This window comes from Myotis davidii, unplaced genomic scaffold (assembly GCF_000327345.1).
Source record: "Myotis davidii unplaced genomic scaffold, ASM32734v1 scaffold46, whole genome shotgun sequence".
NCBI classification, from domain to species: domain Eukaryota; kingdom Metazoa; phylum Chordata; class Mammalia; order Chiroptera; family Vespertilionidae; genus Myotis; species Myotis davidii.
Window position 1 is genome coordinate 12,026,761 of NW_006383006.1, and position 13,284 is coordinate 12,040,044.

A 13,284-nucleotide genomic window follows, 5' to 3' on the forward strand; every position below is an offset into this window, starting at 1 on the left:
GAACCATTTCACTGCCAGATATGTGGAGGGGGATGGAACGAGGGTGTGGGAACGTCCTTTATCTTATACTCTAACCCTGCATTGCAGCTTATCCAGACAGGAAAAGGGGAAGCCATCCGGATCAGGTCAATCCTACGCTCCCTTGTTCCCACTGAGGACTTGGTTGGGATCATCAGCATCCCCTTGAAACTGCCCTCCCTGAACAAAGGTAAGAGAAGCAGCTCAGGGTTGAGTGCTGCCAGTCCCCGCTGGGGGCCACTCTCTCGGGTTCAGGCCTCTGTCTTCCGGTGCAGTCCCTCCATGCTCCTACTTGCAGGGCAGGCAGCACCAGGGAAGGTCTTGCTCCTTTTCTGCTAATGAATTCTCTCCTATCCTCCTGGCTCCCGCTGGCTGTTCTCTCCTCTGCTTCCATGTCAGAGACTCCTATACATCCCATAGATATGGACAGTTCAGATCTCACAGTCCCAGAAGCACTCTAACCCTCTACAAGGAGGCTGATGGAATGGAACCAGTGAAAGCTCTCACCATTGCCTTCTTTCTCTGCCTCCACATCCCCCACATTGTGCAGCCACCGGGGGCAGCAATAGGGCTTGAACAGGCTCCCTTCTGCCACAGTGCGATCTATGTACCTCATGTCCATGGAGCATAAACAGATTTTCCCCAATGCAACTTGTGACATTTGGCAATCATCCATGTTAACTTTGCAACATGTATATTCTCCCAGAAGCCTTCAGTTTCTCCTCACTCCACCTGCTATCCAGGCAATTTCATCCAACAGATGGAGGAATTGAAAAGATAATGCTATCTCTGACTGTTATAGTTTCCTAAACTGGTGTTCTATGGAACATTTTTGTAGAAGATATTAACTGGTGTACAAGGAGTTTGGGGTCAAGTAAGTTTGGGAAATGCTATAGAATGTGTCACATTTTTTCAGCTTTATTGAGATATGAGTGATATATAACATCATATAAGTTTAAGGTATGCAATGTGATGATTTGATGCACTTGTATATTGCAAAATGTTTACCACAATAAGGTTAATTAATACATCCGTCACCTCCCATAATTACCTTTGTTGTTGTTGTTATTGTTGTTATTCTTTTGTTCTACTCCCATAGCAGCTTTCAAATATACAATACAGTATTTACTATAATCACCTTGCTGTACATTAGATCCCCAGAACTTACTCATCTGATAACTGAAAGTTGTTAACTCTTTGACCAACATCTGCCCATTTTTCCCACCACCCCAATCCAATAACTATCATTCTACTCTCTGTTTCTATAAGTTCAGTGTTTTTAGGTTCTCATATATGAGATCACACAGTAATTCCTTTCTCTGTCTGACTTATGTCACTTAGCATAATGCCCTCAAAGTCCAGCCAAACTGTTGCAAATGGCAGGATTTTATTCTTTTTTATGGCTCAATATTCCAGTATGTGTGTGTCACATTTTCTATATCCATTTATCCATCAATGATGCTTGGTTATTTCCAAATCTTGGCTATTGTAAATAATACCACAATGGACATAAGGGGGTAGATATTTTCAAGATAATAACTTTATTTCCTTTAATATATACCCATCCGTGGGATCATATGGACGTTCTATTTTTAATTTTTAGAGGAACCTCCATGCTATTTTCCATAGTGGCTGTACCAGATTACATTCCCATCAACAGTGTACAACAATCCACATCCTCACTAGCATGTGTTAGCCTTTGTGTTTTTTTATAATAGCCATTATAACAAGTATGAGGTGATATCTTGTGGTTTTGATTTGTATAATTCATAATTCCCTGATAATTAGCGATGTTGAGCATCTTTTCATGTACCTGGAGAGTCATTTTTGTGTCTTCTTTGGGAAAATTTCTATTCAGGTCTTTTTCCCATTTTTAATTGAATTACCATACTTGCTTTTTTGCTATTTCATTGTATGTTCCTTATTATTTTTTTTGGGGGGGGGGTGGATATTAACTCCTTGTCAGATCTATGGTCTGCAAATATTTTCTCCTATTACACAGGTTGCCTTTTTATTTTGTTTATTGTTACTTTTGCTGTGCAGAAGTTTTTTGTGGTGTGTGTTGTGTGTGTTTTTATGGAGTCTCACCTGTTGATTTTTGCTTTTATTATCTGTGTTTTTGGTGTTGTAGCCAAAAAATCATCACCAAGATCAATGTCAAGGAATTTAAGACTATGTTTTCTTCTAGGAGTTTTATGTTTCAGGTCTTAAGTTTTCTTAACCTATTCTGAGTTAACTTTTGTGAATGGCGTAAGACAGGGGTTAATTTTATTCTTTTGCATGTGAATATAATTTTCCAGCAACATTTATTGTAGAGACTGTCCTTTCCCCATTGAGTATTCTTGGTTCCCTTGTTGGATCTTTCTTGACTTTGTATGTATAGCTTTTTTCTTAGCTCTCAATTCTGTCCTTTGATCTATATGTCTGCTTTTATACCAATAATGTACTGTTTTGATTACTGTAGCTTTTTAATATAGTTTGAAATCAGGAAATGTGGTGCCTCCAGCTTTGTTCTTTCTCAAGATTGCTTTGGCTATTCAGGGTATTTTGCCAAACCACACAAATTTTAGGATTGTTTTTCTATTTCTGGGACATTGGAATTTTGTAGGGATTGCATTGAATCTATAGATTGCTTCAGGTATTATTATGGACATTTAAACAATATTAACTCTTTAGATCCATGAACATAGGATTTCTTTCCATTTACTCATGTCTTCTTCAATTTATTTCATCAATGTCTTAAAATTTGGGGTGTATAAATATTTTACTTCCTTAGTTAAATTTATTTCTAGATATTTTATTGGTTTTGATACTTTTGTAAATATTATTTTTTTAATTCTTTTTCACTTACTTCATTGTTAGAGTATAGAAACACAACTAAATGTTGTATATTGGTTTTGTATCCTGAAACTTTACTGAATGTGTTTATTTGTCCTAACAATTCTTAGTGGAGACTAGAATTCTCAATATACAAAATCATGTCATCATCAGAGATAATTTTACTTTTAAATTTGTATGCCTTTTATTTCTTTTTTCTTACCTAATTGTACTAACTAGGATTTCCAGTACTATGTTGAATAGGAATGGTAATAGTGGGCATCCCTGCCTTGACTCTAATCCTAGAGATAAGCTTTGTGGGTTTGTCTATATGGCTTTTATTATGTTGAAGTATGGCTTTTATTATGTCTTCTGTACCTAATTAGTTGAGAATTTTTATCATGAAAAAATGTTGAATTTTATCAAATGCTTTTTTGTAACTGGTTAAATGATCATGTGATTTTTGTCTTTCATCCTATTAATGTGATATATCACATTTATTGATTTGTGTATATTGAACCATCCTTGCATGCAAGGATGAATCCCACTTGACCCTGGTGCATGATCCTTTTAATGGTATGCTAGTATTTTTTAAAGAAATGTTGCATGTACAATTGACCCATGAACAAGACAGGTTTGAACTGTCTGGATCTACATATACATGGATTTTTTTCAATAAATGTATAATTGGTCCTCTGTATCCATTGCTTTTGCATCCATGGATCCAACCAACAATGGATCAAAGACAGTATTTTTTATCCACAGTTGGAAATCTGTAGATGGGGATGGCTAGCTGTATTGCATTGTTATATATCATTTTATGTAAGGGACCAACTCTGTTAGTTCAAATATTCTTGGTTGAAGTTTTTCTCTTTCATCACTTTGAATACATCATCCAACTCTCTCCTGGTCTGCAAGTTTCTGCTGAGAAATCTGCTCATAGTCTTATAGAGGGGGGCTTCCCTTGTATGAGAAATTATTTTTTCTCCTGCTGCTTTTAAAATTCTTTCTTTGTCTTTGATTTTAGACAGTTTTATTATAGTGTATCTTGGAGAAGATCATTTGGGATTGAAATTTTGGGGTGACTTATTCTCCTCATGTACTTAGACATCACATACCTCTCCAGGTTTGAGAAGTTCTCAGCAATTATTTTTTTAAGGTTTCTATCTCTTTTCCCTTTCTTCCCCTCGGGGACTCCAGTGATATGTAGATTGTTTTTTCTTAATGGTTTCCCATTAGTGTTTTTTCATTCCTTTTTATTCTTTTTTTTATTTGTGTTCCTCTTACTGAATAATTTTAAATGATCTTTCTTTGAGCTTACTGATCTTCCTGCTTATTTGTGTGCTGTCAAAGTGTTCTATTGAATTCATTCATTCAATCATTATATTCTTCAGTTCCAAAATTTTTAGTTGTTTTTATGTTTTTATATTTTCTATCTCTTTGTTGAATTTCTCATATTGTTTCATTAAATTGCTTTTCTGTGTTCTCCTGTAGCTCTCTGAGCATTTAAAATAATTATTTGAAATTATCAGGCAATTCATGTATTTTCATTTCTTTAGGGTCAGTTACAAGAAGTTTATTGTGTCTCTTTGTGGTGTCATGTTTCCTTATTTTTTGTGATACCTTCAGCTTTGCATAGTTATCTGAACATTTGAAAAATCAGTCATCTCTTCCAGACTTCATGGACTGACTTTGGTAAGGAAAAACTTTCACCTGTGGGTGGAGCACTTTGGAGTGTGCTGTGGCCCCAGGTGTAGTGAAGCAGGATGCCAAGTGCAGGGGTGTGTAGCAGCTTTGGGTCTTGGGGGAGGGGTGATGTCTTGTCAACTCAGGGACACTGGAGTCCACAACATTGACAACTGCATGGTCCTTGGTAAGAGCTGCCAGGAATCCTCAATGACTGAAAGAGCTGTTGAGGTCCTTAATATCGTCTGGGTCTAGCAACTAGAGATAGGGCAGGCAGTGGTGATTGTCAGAGCCAGTGACATGCACTCAGCTGCAGGGACCAGCTACAGGTATAGTGGCACAGAGCAGTTGCATACGCACACATAGTGGCAATGGCCACAGCCAGCATCAAAAAAAAGGAGCCACCTATAGATGCACTAGCAGCTGTGGGGACCATAGCTGTCAGTGTGCATTTCTGTGGTGTCAGAGTCTTGCCACAGGTGCATAGTAGTGGAGGCCAGTGACAAGACTCTGGCCAATTGTGTACAAGTTCACCACTAAAGGTGCTAGCTACAGCCCAGCTGGTGTGGCTCAGGGGTTGAATTTCTACCTATGAACCAGGAGGTCACCTTTCCATTCTGTGGTCAGGGTACATGTCTGGGTTGCAGGTTCAATCCCCAGTGGTGGCGTGCAGGAGGCAACCAATCAATGATTCCTTCTCATTATTGATGTTTCTATCTCTCTCTCTCCCTCTCCTTTCCTCTCTGTCTTTGTTTTTTCTTTCTCTCTCTCTCTCTCTCTCTCTCTCTCTCTCTCTCTCTCTTCCTCTTCCTTCCTCTCTGAAATCAATTTGAAAAATGTTTATTAAGGTGCTAGCTATAGCAGTGCAGGCCACTGATAGGAGACAGGGCCGGAGCTGGGCCCACAAGCAGCTATGGCAGCCCTGGTTGTCAGTTTTCACTCCCATGGCTGCAGGGCCTCGCCATATATGCATGGCAATAAAGGCCAGCGATGGGAGTCTGTTCCCATGCACAGATGGCAATGGGTATCTGCTGAGGTATCTAAGCTGGCATCTTGAAGTTACACAGCAGCAGAGGCTGCCAGTGCAGATCTTGGGTTCTAGCAATGAGAGGGGTGGGAGTGAAGGGAGATTTTGGCATCTGGTCATCTGAAAACATGGAAAACCTGTGAAATGTGCCAGGGTTTTGTGGTGGCTGTGCTGGCTGTTGGCTTAGTCAGTGACCAAAGCTGCTGAGGTTCTCTGCAGAGCAGGTCACCGGGGACTACCTTGGCTCCTGCTGTGTGGCTGATACAAGTAGCCTATCTTTCTTACTCTTAACCATCTTTCTTATTCTTAACCATCTCTAACATCAGCTTACTGTGTTAAATGCTGTACTTAAATTACAGAAGAATGGACATAACTGGAGGAGAATTCCAAATAGTCTGAAGTAGACCCCGTCTGCTTCTGCTCCCTGTGAATATTCAGTGTTTTAAAGGTCTTGTTCAAGGTGATGATGATGTTATTTTTTAGTACAAACAAGCCTGTTAATAAAAAACAGACTAGCTCCATTTAGTAAGTACAATTACCATTAATTATTTTATTTTTTACATAATTGCCAGCAGAGTAAATCATTTGTACTTGTGGATTTAAACGTGCCTCCAGCTATTCTGCCTGTCAGACTTTGCTATACTTCAAGAAGATTGCTTAGCTACAAAGAGGGCTCTTAGGTACAATAGTTTTCAAAACCTAATCAACCATATTGAAAAATGCTTACACATTCTGACCTAATTTAATATTAAATGACAAAAGTTTTAATGAAGTCGTAGAATTGACTTGTAACCTGCTGTTATAGCATTTTCTGCCATTATAAACTCTCTTCGGCTGTGCAAAAGGGTTCAAGTTCATTAGAGAATACAGTTGAAGGAAAAGGTTTCTTTCATTCAGCCTGGTGTTTCTGGAGCAATCTGGTGGATGAATGTTTGGAGATGAGATATATCTGGAACTAAACTGTCATGTACAAAACAAGACACGCTAAAAAAAGTTCTCATAAGTTTCTGATAGGTGCTGAAAGGCAAGGTGTGTCCTATATAGCTTTTGATTAAACAAGATATTGTAATTGTTAGTTATTTGGACTGAGTCAAGTGTCAGTCTTGTTGAACTTACATCTGTCCTCTGCCCAATATATTAACCTCTATATACTCACAAATGAAAACAATGAGAATAGTCAGAAAGTCCAGCGATATTTTTAGTAACAAGACAGATTTTCACCAAGTATGAAAGCAAAGTGGGTCCTTCATGTAGTGCCCCAATAGGTTGGAGGAGCTGATTGCTCCCCCCGTCACCCCTTTTCCAGCACAGGGATCTCTTGCTCACTGAGGCGTTTGCTCTTGGCATTGAGCAGTGCTGCCTGGGGCATGGGATGATGCAGACAAGATAAAGCTGCTCTGCTCTTCCTTCCCTTTTTGGACGGTTATTCTCAGGTGTTTTGTTCCACTGGGTTGCTGAAGTTTCTCAAGTGGACTCCTGAGCTCTACCAGTGCTATTTCTGTTCATGGGTGGCTGTCTAATTGTTGATCTTTGTGGGGTACAGAGACTGGGATCTCCTACTCCTCAATTGTTGTGACATCACTCTCAAAAATATCATATTTTTATAAAACTTCCTCAAGCACATTGGATTATAGAGTCTCTGAGAACATGTTTGATAAAAAAAATATGTTGAACTCAGTGTTTCCCAAACTTTTTGAGAACAAAAAACTTACTGATACACCACAAAAATAATGTTTCTCAGCACACTAGGTTAAATCAGATCCAGCTCCCCTAGTGCTCAGAAGAGAAGCAGGTGGCTTCCAGTCCAGAATGTCCCTCCCCTGCTGGCACTCCCGGTCCCCTGCAATGATCACTGGGCTAAATGAGGTTCTAGGCCAAATAGCACGAAATCTTTGTGGCTCTCAAGGTGCCTCATGAAGTATGGTATTTAAATATGCTCTGACTAGAGATTCATCATTTAAGGGCTGTGTAGGAGGAAGACTGTTTTTCTTTGTTATCATATTTCAAAATCCTGTCTTTATTCTCCAAGTCAAGCAATTTTTATTTTCTTCGTGGTATTCCCCACTTCACCTTTGAACTTCTTCATTAAGATGAGGTTAGAATTATTGGATGATCTGATCTAAATTTCACCTAAATCAGATAATAGTTTTAAAATACTGGAAGATTTCTTCAGTTGGCTGCTACTTGTGATGTAATAGCTATAGATATGACAGACTTCTAAATTTATTCTGCCTTACATTTCCTCCCTCCCTTTATGTCTTCAATCAATAAAACAGTAAAATCAAGCCCTCACTCCTGGCATTTGCCCATTTCTGTGATGTAGATACTCTCACCATGGACGATTTCAAGTTACCACTGTGATGTCACTGAGCAGAGAGTTGGCACATAGCACAACATTGTATTGTAATTCCAACATACAAATACAATAGATATAAATAACCTCAAGAGAATAATTAGGAAGTAATGAATTTTGAGTATTTGTTATCTTTTTTATATATAATTGACTTAATTGTAAATTTTATTTTAATAATGAGCATGTCAAGGGGGAGTCAAAATGGTGGCCAAATAGGTGGATGTGGCCTATGTCTTCGCACAGAGCAGATTGAAGGAACAAATAAATCAAATAGCATCTACCCAAAATTGGCAAATTAAACACACCTGGTGAGACAATCTGTGGTTGGAAAGGACAGAGGACACCTGGAGAATGTTTTTCTCTCTCCTTTTTACCCCTTATTAAAAATTGATCTTCATCTGCTTTATTGACGTGTTATTATTGTAGTCTCTGTTGGCTTACTCATATCTTTTTCTAAGCATTTTATTGTGCACACTACTATGGCTTACTCATACATCTAATTTCTTCTTTCCTGCTCCAAGTCCATGCACCCTTCTCTTTTCTCTTTCTTTGCTAGCCAATTTTTTATGCTTTTGTTTTTCCTCTCATCTCTTATTCTCTTCTTCTCCTAAATGCTTAATTAGTTTCACTTACTAAACTCAAGTCTATCTGTTCTCTCCTCTATTCTCCTTTTCCAAAATAGATGAATATATAGATAAATTTTTTAAAAAATGTTTTATCTTTTTATTTTTTATTTATTGATTATTTTGTGTTTTAATTTTCTTCTTATCAATTAATTCTCTGTCTACTTCCTCTGTACTGAACCATACCCATTCCCTTATTCATTCAATTCCTTAACCTTACATTCTGGATATAAGCTCTGCCTCTGCAGATTCTGCCCCCGCCCTTTTGTTCTGGGTGTTTGTTGTTTGCATTTTTTGGTTTATCTGTTTGTTTTTCTTGGTGTTTTATGCCCATATATGTATATTTTTTCTCCTACTTTCTTTTTCTTTTTCTTTTCGCTCTTACATTTTTTCCTTTTTTCAATATCATTGTTGCTCTCTTTTCTCTCTCCTAATTTTCTTTTCTCTCTCCTAATTCCCTTTTCTCTGATGTTTACTTTTATTGGGGTTATTGGTGTCATAAGTACATTCATGTTTTGTTCCCTTTGGGTCATGTCTTGTTGAGTTGTATTTTGTGCTGTTCAGTCAACATGGTAGAGAGTGAGCCACATAACCAGACACCCTAGAGGAGACTCCATCCATGAACAGGACAATCAAGACCCAACTACACCAAGAGAACCCAAATATCCCAAGTAGAGGCCCTCCCTAGAATACCCAGCCCAGAAGACCTGAAAGATTGCACCACTGAGTCCCACAAAACATCGACTATATAAGACAAACTCAAAAAAATCTGGGTGACATAGAAGTTTGATCTAATACATAGAAATAACCACAAAGAACAGCTAAAATGAGAAGACAAAGAAACAACCCCAATACGAAAGAAAAGAAGTAATCACCAGAAAAGGAAGTAAATGAAATGGAGGCAAGCAATTTGTCAGAGAAAGAATTCAGAGCAATGGTTATAAGGCCTCTGAAAAGAATGGAAGACAAATTCAACAACATGTGTAAGAATCAAGAAGACAGGAAGAAGAGCCAATAGAAAGTGAAGAATGACATAGCAGCAATAAAGAACACCATAGAAAGTATCAACAGTAAACTAGAAGAAGCTGAGGACTGCATCAGCAAGCTAAAAGACAAGCTAGAAAAAAACACCCAAGTAGAGCAATCACTGGGAAAAAAAAAAAAAAAAACTTAAAAAGCAGGAGGAGAGCCTAAGGGAGCTTTGGGACAACACAAAACAAAACAACATTTGCATAATAGGGGTACCAGAAGGAGAGGAAATTGAGCAAGGAATAGAAAACCTATTTGAAGAAATAATAATGAGCATGTCTGACAACTGGCTCACAAAATTCCTAAAAGTTTAATAATCAGCTCTTCCAAGCCAGTATAAGCTGGACTCAGCACAATTTTATATTGTTTCCAAAATTCCTGTTGCCTATTAGTAGAACAAGTCATAAACAAACTCTGTGTTGCCTTTGTGACTGTTAAAATAAAAGAGGGGGCATTACATTCTCTGCGTGTCTTTCAGATGGGTCTGTCAGCGAGCCCGATATGGCAGCCAGCTTCTGCCCTGACCACAAGGCCTCCATGGTGCTCTTCTTGGACCGTGTCTACGGTATTAAGGATCAAACTTTTCTGCTCCACCTACTAGAGGTTGGATTTTTACCTGATTTAAGAGCCTCTGCCTCTCTCGATACAGTAAGTGACTAAAATAAGAAAAAAAAATTTCCCATCGTAAATAAATTAGTAATACTGGATTTAGAAGTGAGCACTTTTTAATCTACTTGCTGATTACATATTAGTAGTGTGCTTTAAAGGATAAGAAAACAGAGGCACCAGGTAATGGAAGTTCTTAATTTATTGGCCAGAGACTTGAATGCATGTAAACATGACCTCAGATATTCAATCCAGTTCTCTCTATTCCAAAGTTTCTCAACATCAGCACTATTTGTTGTGGGGAGGAATCCTGTGAATTATAGGGTATTTAGCAGCATCAGGGCCTCTACCTGCTACCCCCCAGACTAATTCTATATTTCACCAAATGTTTCCTGCAAGACAAAATCACCCTCATGTGAAAGTATGGCTGTTGCTTATGAAAAGGGCTGGTGGGCAGCATTAGAGGTTGGAAATACTCTTCCCACGTCACACCTGAGGCTGAACGCACTGGCCATCTGGCAGGATAGTCTAGAGCTCAGAACATGACAAAGTCAGTACAAGAGGCCATGGGCAAATCCAAGTTTGGCAGTCAAGTGTCGGGTAGAGCCATCCAATATCAACAGACAGCAAGACAGGAGGCCCCAGGAGTTAAAGAGCTTAGTTGCCTGATGCCCCAGGTCAGGACTAAGTAGAGACACCGTGCACCAGGAGTACTGGGTCCAAAGAGAAAAGACAATTAAATCAGCTTAAGTCTAAGAACATTTCACCAGTTTAGGCTTGTTTTTAAAGAGCCTGAAGCATGTATTCTTGATCAGTCATCAAGTTTTTCAAAGGCTCCACACCTAGTGTCCAACAGAGATAGTAGTCTAAGTTTTGTTATGGGTGTCAGGTGGCCAATACCTTAGCTGGAATGGATTCCATTGGAATGGATTGCTGAGAAATAGGTGAGGTGACCTGGAACTGGAAGCAGTACAGTCCCCAATCTGAATGAGAGCTCCACCCCTGTCTCTGGCTTGGGATTAAGAGATGGTAGAACCATGAAGGTGTTCGGGGCATGTGATCCTTTTGGATAATTACAACAATGTTTCCGACAACTTCTTTTGTGTTCAGCTTTCTCTATATATAATATAATTTAAGTATAATAATTTTTTAAACTTGTGGGACATTCCTAAGGTTCCTGATCAAAGCATTTGATTTTTTTATACATCAAAATAAATAGTAAATGCTATTCTAGCATTTGGTGTCCAGATCACCTGCTTACCTCAGCACCATCTACAAAAGAAATTTTCTATTCAGTTCCTCAGCACACACGTTTTCATGCATTCTCTTCTGAAAACTTTTAAGACACTATAATAAAAGCTCTGTCCTTCCTCATTTTAACAACTCTATTAAAGTGATAAATGTGAAAGATTAGCTCTTTCAGTATGATTACTCAAGCTTCTAGGAGACAAACTTCTGATAATTAAGAGGAACACCAGGAATGTGTACAGTTTATCAAATCACAAGTTACAAATATAATTACTGCAATGATCACAGAAAATAATGGTAATATTTCATCTCTGGATATCTCCAGGGTTTTTTTTTAAGTTTTGCAGATGATAGTTAAATATGCTTTTGCTAAATTTCATGTCACTAAGTGAGCCCTCCCTGAATCCAGTCTAAGTGAACAAGAGAGAACACTGTGTGTGAGAATTACACCATTTTAGAGAAGGTCCTACATTTCTACTCCTGGGACACTTATTCCTCTGAGGTCTGCCCTCATGTCATTTATCAAGTTATGAATTGTTCATAAATTAAGTGACAGGGGTCAGAGCTCCTCTACTGTCTCGCTGCAAAACCAGTGAGTTTGAGAGCTCCTGAGGCCTCCACCCAACTATTAATCTCCGAATCACTAGAGGAGTCTCCTTAAAGTGATTTAAAAAAGAGAGCTAGAATGGGATAATAATGTAGTTGAACTTTGCAAATATCAAGGGTTTGGGTTAGATTGGCCGTCACCTGATTTGAAGAGTTTGGAATTCTTGGAGGAGGCCGGATACTTGTGGATCAGCCTTTGCTTTCTTCTGTTTGTTTATTTTTAGCAGGACTTTCATTTTCATTTAAAATGCAAAAGAGAAATCAGTCTGCTGAGAAGGTAGAAAGTTGTTCACTTTGTTGCTGTGATATGTAGATATATATGTGTGTGCTTCCTGGCCCACTAGATGGGCGCTGGGTACACGGGGTAAGCCTTGCTCTTTCCAGAGATTAACCATGTCCCAACACCCTTTCCTAGGTGTCCCTAAGCACCACAGAGGCTGCACTGGCGCTAAATAGGTACATATGTTCTGCTGTGCTCCCGCTCCTCACAAGGTGCGCCCGTCTCTTTGCCGGAACGGAGCACTACACCTCTTTGATCGATTCAACACTGCAGACAATATACAGGCTGTCCAAGGGACGTTCCCTCACCAAAGCTCAGAGGGACACCATAGAAGAATGTTTGCTTGCCATTTGCAAGTAAGTACCCCTCCCATGTGTTTCACCTCTGCATACGCATCCATGTCACCTGTGTGTACGCACCCATGTCAGCTGCATTCAATTGTATTACAATCTAAAAGCTGGATAATCCAGTCTGAGGAAGCTTCCAGGCCTTTGTCATACACCAACCCTACCCCAAACATCCCCCTATTTGCCCCAGGCTCTGTTTGATCCCTGTGAGGAGGGCGGGGGGCACTACTCAGGCTCTATCCCATAGGGTTGGTGGACCCGGAGATGAGACTGTCTTTCAGATTAAGAACTACTGTTTTAGTTCCTAAATCAGAGCCAGAAACAGGCTTTCCCTCTGAGTGGACCTTCACACAGAGGCCAGACCGTAAGAGTGAATCAAAGCAGCCCACCTCCTCAGGGCCTGGGAGCAAAGAGAAGAAGTCCCAGTGGGAGTAAGGACAGGGAGTTTCACCACTGCACACAGGCATCAGAGCCACCAAGAATAGAAGCTTAACTCAACCCAAGAGCTGTGGGTCCTCAGAAAACTCCACTGGGTCTGGTGGCCACTGGTCCCAGGACCAGGTCTCCTGCTTTAAGCCAGTTTTCCACCTCCACTGCATATGAGAATTGCCTGGGGCAATACTGGGTTAATATCCCAGTGCCCA

The 13,284-nt window shown here is 39.4% G+C and overlaps 1 protein-coding gene across 1 annotated transcript in view; it reads left to right on the plus strand.

Annotated features, from left to right (window-relative positions):
* The window catches only part of RYR3 (ryanodine receptor 3), a 417,605-nt gene that overhangs the window by 270,305 nt on the left and 134,016 nt on the right, over positions 1 to 13,284 (plus strand). The window contains 3 exon segments of the mRNA XM_015557536.1: positions 88 to 208; positions 10,032 to 10,201; positions 12,429 to 12,649. Of these exon segments, the coding sequence (XP_015413022.1) occupies positions 88 to 208; positions 10,032 to 10,201; positions 12,429 to 12,649 (512 nt within the window).